The 21,036-nt window shown below is 51.7% G+C and overlaps 1 protein-coding gene across 3 annotated transcripts in view; it reads right to left on the bottom strand.

Moving 5' to 3' along the window:
- Window positions 1-21,036, bottom strand: part of GALNT17 (polypeptide N-acetylgalactosaminyltransferase 17) — a 419,539-nt gene that overhangs the window by 326,805 nt on the left and 71,698 nt on the right. The window contains exon 1 of one of the 3 annotated variants that reach the window (XM_059154781.1): window positions 13,102-13,156. The exons of the other annotated variants lie outside the window; for them this stretch is intronic. Within the exon in view, the coding sequence (XP_059010764.1) occupies window positions 13,102-13,141 (40 nt within the window). The 5' untranslated portion in view covers window positions 13,142-13,156. Of the gene's footprint in view, window positions 1-13,101; window positions 13,157-21,036 lie in introns of those variants that run through there. 3 annotated transcript variants of the gene reach the window in all.

The following is a 21,036-nucleotide window of genomic DNA, read 5'->3' as shown; positions in this document are numbered from 1 at the left end:
CTCCGTTTCAGCATCGGTGTTTAGGGGAGTTACAGATATGACCCAATACTCTTTGGGGGCCCAGGCCAGCACCCCACAGGAATACAGGACTATCCCTCCAGTATACATTGTAAACACAGCTACACTAAGTGGGATAAATACAGGCCGCTAAGAGCCTTTTATTTAGATAGGGTTAGGCTTTACCACCTTTAAAAAAATTATTATTAAAGACTTCATTTCTAAGTCTGTACTTCCAACAATCATTCCTATAGTGTTACTAGAGGAGTTTTACGACCCAGCAATCGCACTATTGGGTATATAACCCAAAGATACAAATGCAGTGATCTGAAGGGGCACGTGCACCCGAATGTTGATAGCAGCAACATCCACAATAGCCAAACTATGGAAAGAGCCTAGATGTCCGTCAACAGATGAATGGGTAAAGAAGATGTGGTATATATATACAATGTAATACTATGCAGCCATTAAGAGAAATGAAATCTTGCCATTTGCAACCACCTGGATGGAACTAGAGGGTATTATGCTGAGCGGAATAAGTCAATCAGAGAAAGACAATTATCATATGATCTCCCTGACATGAGGAATCTGAGAAACAAGCCAGAAGATCATAGGGGAAGGGATGGAAAAATGAAACAAGACAAAATCCCAGAGAGAAATAAACTATAAGAGCCTCTTAATCTCAGGAAACAAACTGAGGGTTGCTGGAGGGGAGGGGGTGGTCGGGGGATGGACACCGGGGAGGGCGCTGTGAACTGTGTGAGACTGATGAATCACAGACCTGTATCCCTGAAACAGATACTACATTATATGTTAATTTAAAAAATAAACATAAAATAAAATAAATAGAAAAAAAAGAAAAAAGAAAGAATTAGTGTTTGTATCAGTTAAAAAAAAAAGATTTCCTCTCTTAGAGCCGTTCAGGTTCACAAAGCAAGCATAGGAGCAAGGCACAGCGGCCCCCCAGATCCCCTGCCGGCACACAGGCCCGTCCTCCCCAACAAGGAACACCCACCACATCTGCCAGAGTCCACGGCCCTCCATTGACACACTGATGTCACCCAACACCCATCATTACATTAGGGCTCCCTCTTGGTGTTGCATGTTCTGTGGGTTTGGATCCCATCCTTTTTCTGAGGTTCGGAACTGCAGGTACAAGATTATAAGCCCGGGTGGTGCAGTCCATTGAACGTCAGACTCTTGGTTTAGGCTCAGGTCATGATCTCAAAGTCACGTGATGGAGCTCCATGCAGAGTCCACTTGATATTCTCCAACCCCCCCGCCCCTTCCCCCACTCAGATGACCTCTCTTCTCGGTCTCTCAAAGAATCGAAGAAGGAAATAAATCTTTTTTTTTTAATTGACAGAGAGAGACAGTGAGAGTGGGAACACGAGCAGGGGTAGCGGCAGAGGGAGAAGCAGGCTCCCCGCTGAGCAGGGAGTCCGATGCGGGCTCCATCCCAGAACCCTGGGATCATGACCTGAGCCGAAGGCAGACACAAGGATGGAGCTACCCAGGTGCCCCAGAAGGAAATAAGTCTTTAAAAAAACAAAAAAGATTACAAGCCTATACTACAGGTTCTGGGACAGTAATGCTTATTGATCTGAAAATGAGACAGGACATCGAATCGAACCACACGTAATACACACCTTTGCTGTGGTGTTCCCACTGGCAGAACTGTCCCAGGTGGTCAAAAAAGAAAAAAAAAAAAAAAAGGCAATGCCCTGAGTGAGCCCAGCACCCCCACAGCCCAGAGAATACGACACAGGCAGGCAGGTCTGATCAGAGCCCCACGCCAACACGCCGTGCCACATGCCCGCCCACGAATGCACAGATTCTGGGGCATGGCTTGAACAAGACCAGCCCCGTAAGACAGGTGAGAGACTTACAGGTTTTCTGTAAAGCGCGTGTGCAGAGGATGAGGTTGAGAAAGGCAAGCACGAGCTAACAACCGAGCAAGGGAAGCAGACACTGTCCCCCTGATGGGAGCTTGTCGTCAGCCACCAGAGGAGGTAAATACAGGCCAATCAGACAGAGATCCGAGAAGAAGAAAAGGAATCAGCAAGATGAGAACTGGAATCCGAGGGTGCACAGCCATCTCATCACAGTGGCCCTCCCTGAAGAACAGACGGTGCCGAGCGACGGGCTGACCATCAGGCTCAGGGAACACATGGAAAAGGAACAGGAGTCGTCTGGGTGTCTTCAGGGATACTTAACATCATACAGACACAATCCAAGCGCCTTCCGGACATTCCCCAAACCGCATGACAGAGTTTGGATTCCTGGGGCAACTGGGTGGCTCAGTCGGTGAAGCGTCTGCCTTTGGCTCAGGTCACGATGCTGAGGTCCTGGGACTGAGCGTCACACTGGACTCCCCGCTCAGCAGGGAGCCTCCCTGACCCCCTCCCTTCGCGCCCCCACCCCTGCTTCTGTGGGCACGTGCTCTCTCTCTCTCAAATAAATAAAATCTTTTAAAAAAAATTTTGATTCTCTTTTAAGGTTTCTTAATAGAGAAAGGTAAGAAACCCTGTAAGAAGAGACACTTGTTGCTTTCGACTCTAGCAAAACCAGCCTAACTGTCACACGCAAAACAATGTGCCCACAAATTAAATGCACTTCTTTGTCAGCAAATACCTTTGGAAAATGCACTGAAAACAGCGGTGACCCTCTAGAGACACCTGGGGAAGAGGCGTGTGGCTGGAGGTTTGCGGTGCTCTGGGGTGAGGATCTCTCTGCATGGAATGGCCTAGACTGTCTCCGTAATGATCCACCACGGTGTGGGTGTGTGTGTGTGTGTGTCCAATTAACAAAAGAGTTATGGTAAGTTCATATTCTGAACTAAATGAAAACACTTTTCCAGGAGGAAACGCAATGTAGGGCCTGACAGAATCGTAGCTGTGCCTGAAAAACAGGGTTGGGTGCCGGGTGACAGAGACAGAGGCACAAGGAAATTCACTTAGTGCATCACTCCCAGCAAGTGACTGTAGCAATGGGAACAAAGGGCTCTGGGACACCAACTGTAAACACTCTCGATCTTTAAAATGGAGGCATCTCGGGGCGCCTGGGTGGCTCAGAAGGTTAAGCTGCTGCCTTCGGCTCAGATCACGATCTCGGGGTCCTGGGATCGAGTCCCGCACATCGGACTCTCTGCTCAGCGGGGAGCCTGCTTCCCCCTCTCTCTCTGCCTGCCTCTCTGCCTACTTGTGATCTCTGTCTGTCAAATAAATAAATAAATAAAGGAGGCATCTCTCTACCAAACCTCTTTAATAAGATGGGCAGTGATCTGAATCTTCTGGAATACCCAGACATTTCCTGGTTATCTTGCATCAAAGAACTCAAGTCAAGTTGCAAATTTAAAACTTAATGAGGCGTTATCATTTTTTTAGAGCTCAAAATTTAATGGCCTCTTCTTGGACGACAGGTGACTATCAAAAGCAATATGGCACCCAGAAGAAATTTTCAGGAAAAACAAATACACTGAATTTGTTCCCTCCAGGTAAAGATGACATTTTAACAATAAATGAGGAAGCAATGCTTTCCAAATAAAAAAAAAAAAAAAGAAAGAAAGAAAAAGAAACTTGTACTATTGGAGAGGCATTTTGAAAATGGATGTTTGGAAACGTTTCCATGATTAATGATTTGTGGCTGAAAACGCTGTAATTCGATTTATAAAAACTCATATCTGCACACTTCAAAAACTTGGAAACGGATTTTCCTAGTCTTTTAAATGTCTTCCAAATGAATTTCAGTGGGCTTCAAACCCATTTGTTAAAAATATTGAAATGCAGCACATTTCAGCTAGTACGCAAGAGCAAGGGACTGACATCCTGAAAAATGAAAACTTACCAGCTGAATTTCAACAAAAACCTTTGCATAACACACGGATGGGACTGAAAAATGAGCGTCATAATTTAGTAAGTACCAGCACCAAGGAACCTCTCCCACTCGAATCTACATATTTCCTTGAGATACGTCTGTAGCTACTGAAACCGAAAATAAGTGAATTAAAACCAGACATCTGAGTTAGCGTATCGCAAAGTACTAAGTCAGGATTCTAAAGACAATAAAACATAGCCACTAACACCACTCTCGTTGAAACTATGACTAGCAATGATATTTTAATGAAAGCATAAAGGTTTTCTGTGCTATTAAATCAAATATTATGAAAGCTGGGTTTTTAAAAAAAGATTTTATTTATTTATTTGACAGAGAAAGACAGTGAGAGAGGGAACACAAGCAGGGGGAGTGGGAGAAGGAGAAGCAGGCTTCCCACCAAGCAGGGAGCCTGCTGTGAGGTTTGATCCCATGACCCGGAGATCATGACCTGAGGTGAAGGCAGATGGTTAACCACTGAGCCACCCCGGCACCCTGAAAACTGTTTTTTTAAAACATTGCTTATTTCACCATGCCATCCCACGCCTTCACGGCTAGTCCATTAGCACTGTGAGCCACACGTAGAATTTATAAATAAACAGATATATGGGTATTAGAGGTATAAACTCAAAAATTTTCACTAATATGATTAAAAAAAAAGGGTTAGAGACCCCAACCTGTTAGGTGAAGAGACCACCATGTGTCTCACCAAATTAATGAGAGGCATAATAAATATGAAAATGGTTTTAAAGAAGCACAGGTGCCAGAGAGACAAAAGCACTGTGAATAAAGAGGTCGAAAGCACAAGGAACTGCTACTATTTCTGAGTCTGCTGCTGAAAAATCCGGCCCATTTTGGCCTCATCCAGCCTAAAGGTGTCCAATGTTCATGCTTAAAAAAAAAAAAAAAAAAAAAAAAAAAAAAGATTTTATTTATTTTGAGAGAAAGAACATGAGCAGAGGTAAGGGCAGGGACAGAGGGAGAAGCAGGGAGCCCGATGCGGGGCTCAATCCCAGCACCCTGAGATCATGACCTGAGCCAGAGGCAGACACTTCACCGACTGAGCCACCTAGACATCCCTCTGATGTTCATTCTAACGTGGTTTTGTTCTAATAAGAAAATCTATAATAGATGCTCTTATTTGAAGATGGACCTTGAGAATCCGTTAAAATAGGGCACGTAAGCCTTATTCCCCCGCACAGATGAACCTCAAGGTACTCATTCTACTTTTGTTGTTTTTCTTATTACTTTATTATACAAACAGTATAATGAGGATGGTGATTAGCAGCTCGTGTTTACCGAGTTCCTACTAAATGCCAAGCCCAAAGGGAGCATACATTACCTTGACAACACACTCGGAAAGTTCCAGGAAAGCAGAGGGCAAAGCAGACCAAACTGGGTAGGGAGTGAAGGGTGTTGCCTTTGGAGTCAAACCACATGGTTCTGGAAGCCCAACTCGGTTCCGAGTGACCTTATGGGACAGACTGTCCAAGTTCTGTCCCTTGTCTGCAAGCACTAGCCCAAGGGGGGCCTGGCAAGGCGGCAGAGACCTAAAGAACCAACATCTGGATGGGCCAAGAACGGAGCCTGGGCTGGCGGCAGGGACTGAGCTGCTCATACTCTCCCGCAGCATTATACCCATTTTACAGATGACCAAACTGTAATAATCCTGTGACATAACAAGGATGTGAATCTTAGCTGCATTACAAGAACAACCGAGGTCAAAAACGTAAAAGCAATCAGTCCTGTTTTCACCACGGGAAGCCACCAAGCGTTCTTACCTTCTCACAGACATACCTCAGTTTTCTGTACAAATCGCAGAACAATGAGCCGCTGACATTATGCTCGCTTTCCCTGACTTCTACCATGAAAGCTCGTCAGCTCAGACAGAAACACACCTCTACTTGGTTTTCGTCATTATCACCTGACAGTGGGCTGACACTCTGTGATTCAATATTCCATAAGTTAAGTCCCCACCCCGTCCCTGCTGGTCCTTGCGGCTGCTTCCGGATCCTTGGCATGGAAACCAACAAGACAATCAGCACTTCCACGCCTGTGGTATTTTTCTTCCTTTCAGACCGAATGCCCTAGGATAAACCCCCGGAAGGGAGATTACCAGTTCAGAAGGTATGAAATATGTTTATGGCTTAGGATATGTACTTCCAAGTGGCTTTCCAAAAGTGTGACTTGGAATTTATAAGGCCACCCGCTAGCGGGAAGCCGTGAGTCTTGGCAACACCTCAACCACACTGGACAGCAAGGATTGCTCTGCAGACTTCACGAAGCATGCTAGCCTCCTCTGAGTGGTCTTCCCTGTTTTTATGGAGTGGTTAGTGCCTTCTTTTTGTCAAAAGTTCCAACTCCAGAAAGCTAATTTGAAATATTAATTTGCACATGGGCTTCCCTTTAATTACCTCTAAGCTCTGCCCATCAGAGAGCCAGAAAACCGACACCCCAAACCAGTTCCGTCCCCAGTGTCCACAGAACTGTTCGCTCTCAGGGACTCAGAACGAGATGCTGCATGTAAGCTGGGGGTGGGCGGGCGCCCTCCAGAGTCCCCACTCTTTTGTGACCAGGTCCCGTCAGACCAACTGCACCCGACCTGGTGACGCTTGTCCGTCTCTGCCTCCTCGCTTCCAGCCCAGAGGACAAGGGATTCACTTGGCGTGTCACAGTTAACAGCAGCTACTTCAGGCCTGTGCACTCCTCTCGATCCTGGGCGACAGGCAGTGCCGAGGAGAAAGGGCACTGTAGCATGCTTCATAAAATCAAGACGGTTTTTAAATCACCTTTTTAGTGCATTGTGAGCACAGCCCCCGCGAGTCAAGTGTGTGCTCCGTGGGAAAGATCCACAGACCTGGGGCACATCATTCGTGGGCTGTGACAAAGGTTCTACAGAGTTGGGGGCGGAGAAGAATCATGGGGTGCCCCAGAGTCAGAATGTAATTACGGACCTGCTGGCTGTTGGGGAGCCAAGAAACCACACCAACACCCGACGGGCTATTTGAGAGTGTCTACAGTGGAGCTGTGTGACACAGATGAATGGCCGATCCTTAGAAATACCCATCTCATCATGGGGCGGAGGGTCCTTCCCAAGAGATGGCTGGGTTGGTTGGTTGAGCTCTAATCCAAGCTCCGGCCACGTCCAGGCGCTCTGCCTCTGTCTTCACTCTGAGATCATGCCCGCGAGGCCCACACACAACCCTTTATGCGTCATGCTGGCATCTCTCTTGTCCCCACATTATACACGGAGAGGTGGAAAGACCCACTCCAGGTCCCATGGCTAATAAAAGGCAGAGTTGAAGTCCAGCCTTAGGTCTGCATGACCCCGACATCTCAGCCCCTGACCACCAAGCGCTCTGTCTCCCTCAGAAGAATGAACGTGCCAAACACGGCGGGGATCGGAAGCTGGGAGGGGCTGGCGGTGCCGGGCGCGCAGACCCAGCACCACAATGGTGGGCCTTCCGCTTCACGGTGACAGACCCACGGTGGGGCCGGGCGTGTGGGAGCGAAGGACGATGCCCTCAGCTGGAACAGCTCTGAGGATGGCCGTGGAGCCAGGAGAGACGTGTTCTGAGCTGGGCTGGTGGGGGTGGGGCCCCCGAGTGGGGGCTGGGGGCGGGCAATGAGACCCTCAAAGAGGAGACTGGAAGACCCCAAAGATGGATGGTCAGGAAAATGCACAGGACTGTCCCAGGCAGAAGGACACACAGAAGGTAAGCCTTGGTCCCCCAACCCCCTGACACCTGGAAGAAACCAACGCAAGCCTCCCACCCAGCATCCCCTGCATCTCCTCTCCCACCTGGGCCAGAGGCTGGCCCCCAAACCATTGTCTCACTCTCATAATGACTCCCCAGCACCCCTGGCCTTCCAGGGCACCCTCCTGTCTTACCCTACCTTGGGTCTGTCTCACTGTGGCTGAGCACTTTTAGAAAGCATCACACCATTGCGTGGACTGTTGGAAATTTCTAGTACCTCAGCTGGGCACTCGGTCAGTGCTCTATAGGTCCTTTAGGCTCCCTCTCCTATGCCCACTGGACCTGTAGCCTGTTTTTATGAGGCTACTCGTGCGTCCTGCTGAAGCTGAATGCTGGGCTCCGCAAACAGCCCTGCCCGCTGCCTCATTCATTCCATCAGGCTCGTCTCCCTTGGCTTCTGGACCTTCACCTTCAGAGCAAACCACCTCCAGCACCTGTACTTCGGCACGATTAAGAAGGCCCGACACTGTTTCATCATCGGGCTGGGAACTAGATGGGTCCAGAATGATGTGCCGGGCGCCTGCGGGGCTCCGTGGTCACGCCGCTGCCTTCGCTCGGCTCAGGTCACGGTCTCAGGGTCCTGGGATCGAGCCCCGCGTCGGGCTCTCTGCTCAGCAGGAGCCTGCTTCCACCTCTCTCTCTCTCTGCCTGCCTCTCTGCCTACCTGTGATCTCTGTCAAGTGGATGAGTAAAATCTTTAAAAAAAAAAAAAAAAAAAGAATGATGTGCAGAAATTGATGTCAGTGAAGGGTGCACTGGAGAGCTGATCTAGAAGATTCTCTCCAACTCTAAGGTTCTAACGGCCCAAGTGGTGGGAGACCACAGACTGAGGAGGAAGGGGCCATCTGCAACCATCCTCAGTGGCCATCTTTACGTAGGGTGGTGACTTGCTCAACCACACGAATGGATGAACACTGGGCACCTTCCAGAGCAGGCCCAGCGACGCACACCCCAGGGTCATACCAGGGGATGAAATGGGACCCAATTTCTGCTGTGTGTGATAGGGACCTGAAGTGATACTGGCTGTAATGGCGCAGGTGGCAGGGGCCCCAGCTCTTGGCCACCATCCCCAGGTAGCCACCCTCTTCATTATGGTCCAAGTGGGCTCAAACAGCATCTGCCTTCCAGCCAGTGGTAAGCGGGAGATGGAAGAGGGGCACGTTCTCCTTCCCTGTAAACGGCACATGGTTCTTCGGTTCACAGCCCTTCAGGTCACATCTCTGCACCCACACTACAAGAGACACTGGCCATGTACCCACCACAAAGCCCATCTCTGGGGAAAACGGGAGACACATGGTCCTTGTCACAAAGACTGAAGGACACAGAGGAAGCATGGCACCTGTCCCCAAGTTGCTGACTTATCCAAATAACTCTCCTGTCAGAACCCTTCGGAGAAGAACCAAATGGAGAAAAAGAGAACAAGAAAGCAGTCACCCAAGGGCACCAAGATTTGTAACTTTGGGAATATGCAAAGTATGTTGGCCAAAAAAACCACTTTAGAGATCTTATGGACAAGCTCTGAGCCAAGGAAACAGAACTGCCTGATCCCCCAAATGCCGTCTGAAAGTATATTTGGTAGCTGAGAATATGGCTTATCTAAATATAATTGACAATTTCTCTGGTCTCGGCTAAGGCGGCTGCTGGGGCAACACATGTGTCTCTATTTCGAGCTCTTCCCTGGGCACTGCGCAGGGGCCCCTCGGTGAGGCTCCAAAGGAGTGAGTGTGTTTTTAATGTTCCATTCTTGGAGGGAAAAGGTGGGAAATGTCACTTCTGTGTAACTGTGAGGCATTCTTTTATTTCAATATTGTCCAAGATCCCTTAAAACACCCAAATTTAAGAAAACTAAGTTCTAACTCCCAGTGACTCCAATGTAATATAGGACAAGGCTGACAGCTTATTTTTCATAAACTCTGCAAACAACCACTTCCTGACTCCAGAGTCACTTATCACTTTGTTCTTGAAAAGTAATAATGTAAAAATCATTTTTCCCAGCTACACACACTATTTCCTAAATGGATGGCTTAAATTTCGAAGTGCGAGCTAGTAAAGCTATTTTTAAACCTGTTTGCTGAGCCGAATCACGTGGTCTGTATCTCTAGTCTGGGGCCTGGGGTGAGGAAGAATCCTGGGCTTGGTTTGGCTGAGCTGCTTCCAACGGGCAGACTCGGTTCCTTACGAATAAAAGGCCACAGGGTGAAGACACCACTGGGCTTTCCTGGGGATGCTACGTTGCAGGGCCCTCGTGCAAGGAAGGACAAGGCTTTCTGTATTAGCTCTCTGTCATCGCACAACAAAGTACTCCAAAATTTAGGGGCTTCAAGCAACACTTACTAGCTCAGTTTCTAGGGGTTGGAAATCCACACAGCTTAACTTGGTGCCTCTGGCTCCAGGTCTCTCAGTAGGTTCCAATCAAATGGTCAGCTGGGGCTGCTGTCTCATCTGAAGGCTCCACGTGGGGAGGGGGGAAATCCCTTCTGGGCTCACTCACACGTTTGTTGACAGGCCTCCAGCCTTTGCCACGTGGACCTCTCCACAGGGCTGCCTCCTGCAGGACATGGCAACTGGGTTCTCCCAGACGTGTGTTCCAAGACACTGTGTTCCAGATAGTGTATATGCTTACTGAGTGTCCTCGAGGGAACTGCCTTAGTTCTTGGTCTTGGTCTGTTACTGCCCAGCAGAATTTTATAACCTAATTTCAGAAGCGTCGTTAGTCACTTCTGCTATATTCCGTTCATGAGAATGAGCCAACAGCCTTACCCACACTTCGGGGAGAGGATTACACCCAGGCATAAATGTGCTATACAGGCATACCTTGGAGGCTGCCTCCAATTTCCTTGCTAGGACAGGTTTTAAATTGTTTGGAAAGAAAGCCATCCTTCATTATTTCACTTGGGACAAGAACAAACACTGATTCCAGGAGATGCATTCCCTCGGTCTCTGATATGTGACCTATTAGTTTAATAAACACTGGATGTAGGTACCTCTTTCCCAATTCCTCCCTGACCTCTCCCCAGAACCAGAGTGAGCTACTGTATTAGGACAGTTGAGAAGAAAGTCATTGTGCGGCCCTGCACCCCTAGGGCTCTCTCCCTGGCAATTTCAGCTGCCCTGAGAAAGTGTGGCTGATCCGCCGTCTGCCACATGGCGTGTGCTCTGTCCCACAGGGAAGCTGTCCAGCTCCAGCTGTGATTGGTGGATAAGTTTAATTGTGGGGCAAAACAGTAGGAAACCCACTACGGCCATGGACTGGATCCACATCCCCTAGAGGCCAGCTTCTGTCACTCAAAACGTGAATACATTTCTACTGCACTGGCCTGATTCCATGCTCATTTCTCAAGGGATTCCAAACCCAGGTGGGGTAGGAAGGGCTGCTGACCACTGCCCTCCCTCCCCAAGCCGACCCCGATCACACACGAGGATCGGCTCACGTTATCTGACAGGTGAACCAGCCAGGGGACCGAGACAGGGACGGAGCACAGATAGAGCCCCCCAGGCTCCCCACACTTCTTCTCAGGCTCCAACTATTTGCTGAGCCCTCCTGTGCACTGGGCTCCATGCTGGGGTCTCAAAACGACAGAGGTTCCCGTTCTGTTCCAAAAAAATAATCTGACCTCCCGAAGCCTCAGTTCCCTCATCTTGAAAATGGGAAACAAGTAACATGATGCATGGACATGGGTCGAAAGTATTTGTGAAACGGTCAGCAAACAATAGCTCGCCCAGCTCCCCGCCAGCCTGGGAGGGGCTACTGGGCCACAAATAAGGACAATAAGACCGTCCTTCGAAGGCGGCGCAAGGAAAGATTCAACGTGCCTACGGTCTGATGAACTGGGGCACTGCCAGTCCTCTCCCATGACGGATGGCCCTGCCTCCCACACTCCGCCTCCCCCCCCAAAACAAGGTGCCAGGATGTCTGCGTGCTGTCAGGGAGGCCACGGTTCCCTGCGAGCTCTGGCAAGCACTGAACGAAACTCGGCCGGGCCACGAACAGAGCATGACCGAGAACCGAGGCAGGTCCCTCAAGGACACTCAGTGAGCTTGTAGCAGAGACAAAAATAGAGCAGGGCACGGATCGTTTCCTCCCCCAGGCTGCCTCTCTGTGCTCCTCTCTTTCCGGTGGCGGAGATGATTACGGCCCCCCAGCACGGCCAGCAGCGACGGCAGCAGGTGCAGCTTCCGTAAACACCCCACGCGAGTGCTGTGAGCGAGGTCAAGGGCAGGTGTCCCGCTGCGGACTGGCCTGGATTCCACGTCTCCAGCTCTCGCTGCTCTGGTCGCAGATTCCCGGCGCAGACTGGAGGTGTCAGCTGGAGATCCAGGAGCGCGTGGTGGTGGAGGGAACGCCGGCCTGGCCCTCCCACGTGCGGCAGCAGGAGCTCAGCGGCCACACTGCGGGATCGCGCTCGCCCTGGAGGAAGGAGACGGTGCAGCCTTGCAGACGGGCAAGTGTGTGCGGTCTGCAATGCCCCTGAGGAAGCAAGTGACGCGGAGATCAGACCCATCCTGCAGCCAACAACATGGGCACCGGCCCTGAGAAGCTTCATCGGCTTCCTGGTAGATTCCGATCTTGGTTCCAGGTTTTCCACCATTCAGAATAAAACCCCCCAGAGGGAAGTTAGCAATGAAGCATCGTCTCCCCTTTAAGCCCTAGTGTGGATGAGCTCGTCAGCTCCTTTCCTGAGAGAGCAGAAGAGACAGCGCAGAAGAGACAACGGAGGTCCCCTGTGCTCGGCCCCTGGGAGCGTCTGGACTAAGTGAAAATTTGCTTTCATTTGGTGTTAAGATCCACTCTCCTTTGCCAGGAGCCTCCAAGGGGTAATGGAAAAGTGATAAAAGCCTGGCTTTTCAGTAAAAAATGGAGAGAAATATATGATGATCCGTTGTCTCATTCTTTGGCGTCTCTGGCTGTATTGGGAGTAACTGTACAACAGCGATGCTGCTGAAAGCCTGCTCTTCTCCTTTCCCTCCCCCTGGCAGAACCGGACAAAGATTTCTCATTTCATACATCATTTATTCCAGCGGCACTTCCATCCAAGTCACTTTAGGTCCTTAGCAAACAAAAAACAACTAAATAAAAGTACACTGCAGCCTGAAAAGCAGAAATCCTGACTAATGCGGGCATCTGTGTCGTAAAGTCACAAACCCCGGACTGATGGTCTTATTCCCAACTGGGGGCGAAACCAAGAGGGGCCAGACTGAATTATTTATCGTGCAGGGCAAAGGCAAGCCTCCAGCATCCTCACTGTGCAGGAGATGGCCAGGTACAAAAGATTTCACGCCAAGACGTGTCTCCTGGACTCTGCATCCGTAACACTGGGGCTGGTCTCTGGGGGGGATAAAAGCAGTTCTGTCCGGTCCTGTGGGTTATCATCGCAGAAAGAAAGACAAAGGCTAATGATCACCACGGATGAAAGCAAGACCCATTCCAGAACACTGGGACATCAGACAGGCGCCGGAAGGCTGGTTGACTTACCTTCCTTTACTCCACCCCCGCCCTTCCACAGCCCGTGCATCCTCCAAGAGCGAATGGAAAGTCAGCACACACAGCTCAGAAATCTCTACGCAGGCAAAAGCACCTGGAAGAGACAGGCTGGTGCTTAGGCTGTAGCCGGGCTGACGGTGTTAAGACATCCGGAGCAAGGAGCCTGAGGTCCGAAGCCCCTGGGTCAGCGTCGGACCACAGAATGATGTCCGCAAAAGGCAAGACCAGGGCCCTGTTGGGCAGCCAGTGCACACGTGCCCTTTATCCCAGACCGCAGCCGTCACACATCAGTTCGACCAGGTTGTTCGGGTGCTGGGCTCCCAGAGTCCACTTTTGATTGTTACTTGGCTTTCCGTTTGGTCAGCAGAGGGCTCCATGAGGGTGACACCCATGCATGCTTCCTAGGTCTCGCAGCAGGGACACCACTGCCCCTCGCAATCTCATCGAATGGCGACAGGTTTCACTGCCGCTGGACGGGACTCTCTGTGAACACGTCCCTCATGGGGCTCCTCCATCTCTAGGGCCTTCTGGATGGACTGGTCCAGCTCTGTCCTCTCTCCGACACTGCTCCCACTTCCATGAACGGGGATGTGGGGAGGACCATGGCCGGCAGCACAGCCCCACCCCCAGGCTTCTGGGCAGGTTCCCCCACCCCCCCGCCGGCCCCCCAGCAAGTGAAGGAGCAGCGGCTGTGGTGAACAGGCCACTAGGGCTCCCGGCAAGACCCCCAAGGGTTTTTTCCTCCCGGTTTTACGGAGATGTAATGGACACACATCACCGCGAAAGCGTAAGGTGCCCCATGTAAGGGTCTGACTCGCAAATCCCGTGGAATATGCACCGCAGGACGCTCCGTGAGTGCCCGCCCGCTCACATGGACACAATAAAAAGCAACGGATTGTTTTCCTCGGGATGAGGACTCAGGATCTACTCTGGTCACAGCTCTCCGGCGCGTCCCACGGCAATGTTAGCGGCAGTCATCACAGGTGCATCGCCTGTCACAAGCCTGGAGGTTAAAAGTCCAGGCTCCCCCCCTCCCTGCCCCCCGTTGGCAGAGCAGACTCCAGGGCTCTGCACTGTTTCCCTTTCTGTATCTTGGGGCTTTTGAGATGACTCAATGACATGTGTGTGAACTTGGAATTCATCACAGAAATGCGCCTGCTCCTAAGCATACGTAAAACCCCCTCACCCTCCACTCCTCCTGCTCCTCTGTTTTCGGGGTCTGGGTCCCCTCTGCTCCCTACTGCTCTCACTGAATACCTGGGAGTCATCAGCGGAGGGCGTGCTCTGGACGGTGACATGGTCCCACAGACCCCACCTGCCACGCCTCAAGAGGATGCTTCCCCTCGCCTGAATGAGACGGGCTGGTGAGAGCCAGGGGCAAGCAGTCTGGTCTGAGGGCACGGACTGTGGAGGCCATCCCTCGGGTGTGTAGCAAACAGCCCTGAGGGCAGACTCCGGCTTCTACTCCCTCTGCCTTGCCCACCTCCGTCCCATGTCCCAAACTCTCAGCACAGTGTCACCCGCCGAGTGTCCCAGGACCCGATGGGTCTCTGTGGCAACCAAGAATTCTCTGTTGTGAATAGTGACTTTGCGCACGACTCAGGGAATGCTGGAATATAGAAGGCCTCATCTGCCCCAGGAGAGACCAGCCACCCAGATCCTACTTCCCCATCATTGTGGCCCGAATGTCTGTGTGCCCTTCAAATCCTCTGTGAGAAGCCTCATCCCCAAGGCAGTGGCGGTGGGCCGGAGCTGAGGACACAGGTAGCGCTTCCCCGTCTCTCCCTTCCTTCCTTTGACCAAGGGGACAAGAGAACGTCTGCTGGGAGCTGCGGAAGCTGAGAAAGCACTTCCTCCGCTGATGCTGTGGCCAACTTCCCTCCCTCTCTCCTGAACGCAGGCAGCACGCCTGGAGCTGTGGCAGCCGTCTTGCAGCAGGGAGGGCAGCCCGGAGAGTAGCTTCTTCCATGCAGAGGCGGCCCATTCCCGCATTCTTGGCCATGAATGAAACAAACCCCTATTGAACTTGCTGTCTTAAGGCTGCTAGATCTCAACGGACACATACGACTCCACTTTCATTTCAACAAATGACCTCGTATTCGGTCATCTGGCATCGGTCTCATGGGGTGGGCAGGGAGAGGCACAGAGCAGAAGCAGCAGGAATATTAATGCAAGGAACACGCTCTGCTTTCTCTCCCCAGGCCCAGGCCCACACCATCCCCTTGTCCCTTTACCTGCTGGGCCCACCGGGGCGCGGCTCCTCTTCCAGCAGCCCTCAGTCGTGGCCCCCGGCCCCACAGTGCTCTCAGCGCTGGGTGCGGCCCGAGGCCGGCCAAGCCCGCCCCGCTGGCCCCGGCTCAGTCTAAGCCCCTCCGAGACACACGGTCTCTCAGCTCTACCCTGTTATCTTCCTCCTGCCTGTGGGGCAACCTAACTGGGCACCTGCCTGCCTCGGGCACAGCTTGTCACAGACACTGGGCTGAATGAGGGGGTGGTTGGCCCCGTGACTTCTCGCACACCCCGGCTCCATGTGGGGCGCAGCTACCAGCACAGACTTGATTTGCTGGGAGGAGGGAGGAACCTTCGCGATGTGAACCTGACCTGACCTCCTCCAGAAGTACGGGCTTCCAGACATAAGCTGAGGAACGGCACGGCCTGGGGCCAAACCACGTGGCCAGCAGCTGCTCCGATGTGCTGCGGCTGCTGAAAGAGCCAGAAACAGGACCCGAGAGGACTCTGGGATCCAGCCCAGGCCTGTTGCGCCCTCACCCCAGAGGCCAGGGAAGGAGGCCGGCCGTCATTCGGGGCAGGAGTGGCCTCCCAAGTGCATCCTGGGTCAGGGAGCAGATCTCGTGCTACAGAGAGGTGTGGAGGCTGGCCGGCCCGTCCCGGCTCTGCGTGGGAATCTTCACAGCTCTCTTGGGCACGTGCCCGTGATGACAGAATGTCTGCATCCCTCCTGGGGGTCCTGTCCTCACACAGCGGCCCGCAGAGCAGAGAAGAAGGGCAAGTGGCACCCGGGACACCCACTGTTAACTGGTCCTTTGCCTCGTGAGCCAGACCAGCCGGGCACAGACGTACTGGCCAAGGGGCATCAGATCAGGGCCTTGGCAAAGGAGGAGGAAGACCACTGTGGAATGCAAACGGCCCCGAGAGGGCAGGTCCTGATCCCTGGAAGCTGTGAGTGTCGACCTCATTCCGGAGAGTCCTCACAGGAAACATGATGGAGCCGAGGATCGTTTTTGAGAGAGACGAAGAGCGAGCGAGAGCGCACCACGCGTACAAGGTGGGCAGGAGGGAAGGGGAGAGAGAACCTCAAGCAGGCTCCACGTTCAGAACAGAACCCCACGTGGGGCTTGATCCCAGGACCCTGAGATCATGACCTGAGCTGAAATCCAGAGTCAGTTGCCTAACGGACCGATCCCCCCCAAACCCCTCCCAAGTTGAGGAGCTCGACGTGGGGGTGTCCTGGCTTGTGCAGGGCCCTGAGAGCAATCACAGGGTCCTTGTGGGAAGAGGCGGACGCGCATCTAACCGTCCTGCACTGCAGGGGAGAGGGCAAGGGGACGGCAGAGCAGGGGCTGCTGGGGGGGGGGGGCTGCACCGAGGGACTGGCGCAGCCACAAGCCACACAAGCCAGTGAACGCTGGCAGCCACCAGCAGCTGGAAGAGGCGTCCCTCCACCCCGTGAACATCTGGAGGGAGCAAAGCCCTGTGAGACCTCGATCTCAGTCCAGCAGTACTGATCTAGGACATCTGGCCTGCAGAATCGAGAGAGAATACACGCCGGTGGTCTGACTGCTCTCAGCTTGTGGAGACTCACTGTGCAGCCGCAGGAAACAAACACGAGGAGAATGGCTCGGGGACAGGAGAGCGGCGATGGAAGCCCCAGGTTCCTCCACAGAGACTCGGACCTCTCCTCCCTCCCAGCAGCCGGTGTACCTGCTCACGCACTCGCTCTCCTGCCCTCCCCAGTGCCCGGCGCACCTGTAACACGTACACGCTCATGCACACGCACACCCCCCCCCCCCCAGCAAAGCCCTCCTCATTCTCTGCCTTAATAGGGCCTGAAGACGAGCCCCAGGAGCAGATGCCAAGCTGGGGTTCTGTGCCACCCGTGTCTTCCTCGATTGGCCTGGGCGTCCCCGGATGCTCCTTCTTTCTAACAACGGAAGGGAACCCCGACGAGACACCGCACAAACGCAGCAGGATCGACTCTAAGGAGAAGCCAGGCGTGCCGCGGCCAGCAGAATCTCGCTTTGCGTCTCACTCAACCACGCACTGGAACGAGGGTTTGGGGTCCCCTCAGCCAAGCACAGGATGTTACCACTGGATTTGCTTTTCAGCAAATCACTCATAAAAAATTCACGGCTGCAGCTGACCCTCATTAGAATGTGTTTCATTAAATTAAAACATCAATCCCAGAAATATATGTTTGCTTAACAGGCAGAAATGATTTGGGGACGTCATGCTGCACGCTATCAAATCAAATCAAATGGTGGGAGCCGACGAAATTAAGCCATCAAGCAAAGGGGGCAGGAGGGATAACAGAGGTCTCTTGCCAAAGGAACAGAATCATGGCTTGTGAAAAAAGCTCGAAGCATCCAGATCACGGAGCCAGGCAAAGCAGAAGAACGGGACAAGAAGTGTCGTCAGACTCAGCTCCTTCGGGAGGCAGACAGGGTGGCCTGGAGGGTACCGGGCTCTCCCCAGAGCTGCACGACCTACCGTTTGACCTCCAGGGCCTCCCGTTTTGACTGCACAGAGGGCAGTTTCTAAGGAGGGGCTCAAAGGCCGGAGAGGACGTAACGACCCCCTCACCCTCCGCTCCCTTCCATTCCGAGGACGTGGGGTTCCTCAGGAGGCAGCACAGGACCCGGACGGACTCTCAGCCCAAGAAACATTAAGAGGCAGAGCCAAGATCCCAGCATCTGTCCCAAACAAGACCCAATAGGACCTCACAGATGTTTTCCTCCAGTTTGGAAGGCTCTTCTGGGGGTACCACCTTATTTGTGATGGTGCCGCTATGAAGCAGAGAAAACCAGAACCGTGCCCCAACGTAACAGTGGAGGGTTCAGACCAGACCATGAAGACAGGGCATGAAAGCCCCCACGTTGGGATCTAGGCTCACTGCTTTTCACATTGACCTTTGCTGTGCCACTGCCCAGAGGACGTCCCTCCTCCCGCCCCCGACTCCAGGCTGCCTGAGCCGTGCGCCGAGAAGGGCCTGGAGGAGGAGTGGGAAAAACATCCACGTCATAGACACATAAGACCTGGCCAGCCCACAAGTAACCAGTTATCGAAGGAGCACCTCGTGCCTGCTCGCTGTTCAGAAACGGAGCTCCAGAAGAAGGGTACCAGGGTCACAAAGCTACTTTTGGTTTTACTTAGCTTTAGAATATTACTCGAAAGTGGTGTGGATTTGATTCAGAAAAAAAAAAACTTTATAAAGGGATTTTAAAAATCTGTAATATAACCACTAATTTTTATAGGCGTGTATATATAATTTTTTTGCAAATGCAATCGTACTGTACTGTGACATGTCTGCTTTCTTTTGAACCCAAGAGTGCACCACAAGCACCGCTCCAGGTCTGAATACACACGGCCATCACCGGTCCGCGGCTGATGTGCACAAATGTGCCGTAACATATGTGACCGACTGCCCCTTATACATCTCTCCAGTTTTCTTCGGTCGCAACGACACCTCAGTACCCCTCTGGCACATTCCCCCCTTTATACACACACTTCTCTACTTACTTCCTTGAGATGGCTTCCAACGAGGTGACTGTTTGGTCAAAAGGCAGGTTGTGTCATCCACTGGCACAGGACCCCTGGGGACATCTCTCAGACAACAGAGTACAGGGCTGCTCGCTACGTGAAAATTAACGGACAGCCCTACTCACTCACTGGACTTAATTTTTAAATTTAATTAATTAATTTATCTGAGAGACAGTATGAGTGGGAGGAGGGCCAGAGGCAGAGGGAGAATCCCAGGCAGACTCCACACTGAGTGCAGAGCCCGATGCGGAGCTCGACCCCAAAGCCCTGAGACCATGACCTGAGCTGAAATCGAGAGTCAGATACATAAGGGACTGAGCCACGCAGGTGCCCCTGACTGGACTGAACTCTCACTTCCTAGGAGAATGGGCCAGGGCAGAGCGTTTACAGTCCCAAACATGTCGGTGGCCAAAGAACTAGCTTCTGTATAATCACTGTCCTCACTACACAGTGCGAAGTCATCACCAACCTGGAAACATAAAAAAAGACGATGCTTTTTTCAAAACATTTGTAGATCAATTGAGATCATTATTATCTCTATTGCCTACAGCACTTGCACATTTAAGGCAGTAAAGCACGATTTCTGGAAGAAAGAGATTATGTTCGTTGGAAGTGACATCCAAAATGACACACCGCACTGGTTTCAACAATAAAGGAAGTGTTTTGGTCAGGTGGGGCTTTCTACAGCAGCAACTCACACATTAAGCCCCAAGGTGCTGGTTCTTTGGCACCCCCCTCCCCTCCTGGGTTGGCTTCACCCTCAGGCTCTACATGACAACTGCTCCCTGCCACAGCACCTGACCCTCATGGGGGCAAAAAGGCTGCAGCTGCTCCAAACCTGATGTTTTGGAACACATCATCATCCATGGAAAGGGATAACATTCCCTCCGATTGCTTCTACGGAAGAGGGAAAGCCTCCCCTTTCCAAGTCCTTAGAAAGGATTTTCTCTTGCTTTGGAGATCTGACCAGGATGGAATGCACCCAGTGTTTTAAAGTAAGTGGGATCCTGTTTGCTCAAGTTAGGTATAATGTCAGTCCCAAGTGCACCAGGCTAAGGATGGGGGAGGAAATTCAGGTTACAGTGTCTGGAAAGACAGGGACTAGATGCCCTCCTTCTAACAGATGTCTGCTTCAGACGTTAAACAATAGTGAATAGAAATTAAAAAACAATAACATCATAAGAAACAAAACCTTTATGATCAAAAGAAGTTTAGAGAAAGCACTTTATTGAACACACGCTTCTTCTCTGCTTCCTTCTGAAACCTTATCAAAACAGAAGTAAAAAGAATTTTTTAAAGATTTTATTTATTTATCTGACAGAGAGAAAGAGCACAAGTAGCAGAGAGCGGGGGAAGCAGTCTCCCCTCGGAGCAGAGAGCCCAACATGGGGCTCAATCCCAGGACTCTGGGATCATGACCGGAGCCGAAGGGAGATGCTTAACCGACTGAGCCACCCAGGCGCCCCAGTAAAAAGAATTTATTAAAAATCTGTGAACTCCACAAGAGGAGCCCGGGGCATCTTGTGGTATCAGTAAGTGAAAAAATGCTCAGGAAAAAAAAAAAAAAAAAGGACACAAGAACCAAGCTGACAACGTGTGGCCAGTGCGAGAACCATTTGAGCAATAAAAGAAAGAAACAGAAAACTGGACATAGCGCCAAAGAATAAAATAACCATGCAGAAGTCCATCCCTTTGTTCATTCTAGGATGAACAAAGAGGTGAGGCACAAGGGGCGACTTTTCCTTACAAAACTCCGATTAAGAAGTACGGATGGAAGGACAGAAGCAGAAAATCCCCAGCAGAAGCCACAGCGACCACTGCTGCCGGCGATGCCTCCCGATGCGCGCGCAGGCGAAAGTTTGAGGAGAAGCGGGACTCTGGCAGAGGCTTCCAGAACCCCCAAAGGCATATTGATTACAAAGAAGGCTTCACACCCCTACTGGAACTTTGTGTGGGGGAGGGGAACCTGGCAGCCACCACCTAAGCAAGTCGTCATATGAACATTCCCAGTTGTATCCGTCAGGTCCCGAACCCTGACATGATGCCCCGAGGGGACCCGTCCCCCTGTGGTGTCCTTCCCCCAAGTCCAAAACCCTCCATCAAATCCTGAGAAAACTCCACACCACATGAGCCCACATTAAGAGACCT

The sequence above is a fragment of the Mustela lutreola genome, chromosome 17, assembly GCF_030435805.1.
Source record: "Mustela lutreola isolate mMusLut2 chromosome 17, mMusLut2.pri, whole genome shotgun sequence".
NCBI classification, from domain to species: Eukaryota; Metazoa; Chordata; class Mammalia; order Carnivora; family Mustelidae; genus Mustela; species Mustela lutreola.
This window is presented reverse-complemented; position numbering and strand designations above follow the sequence as displayed.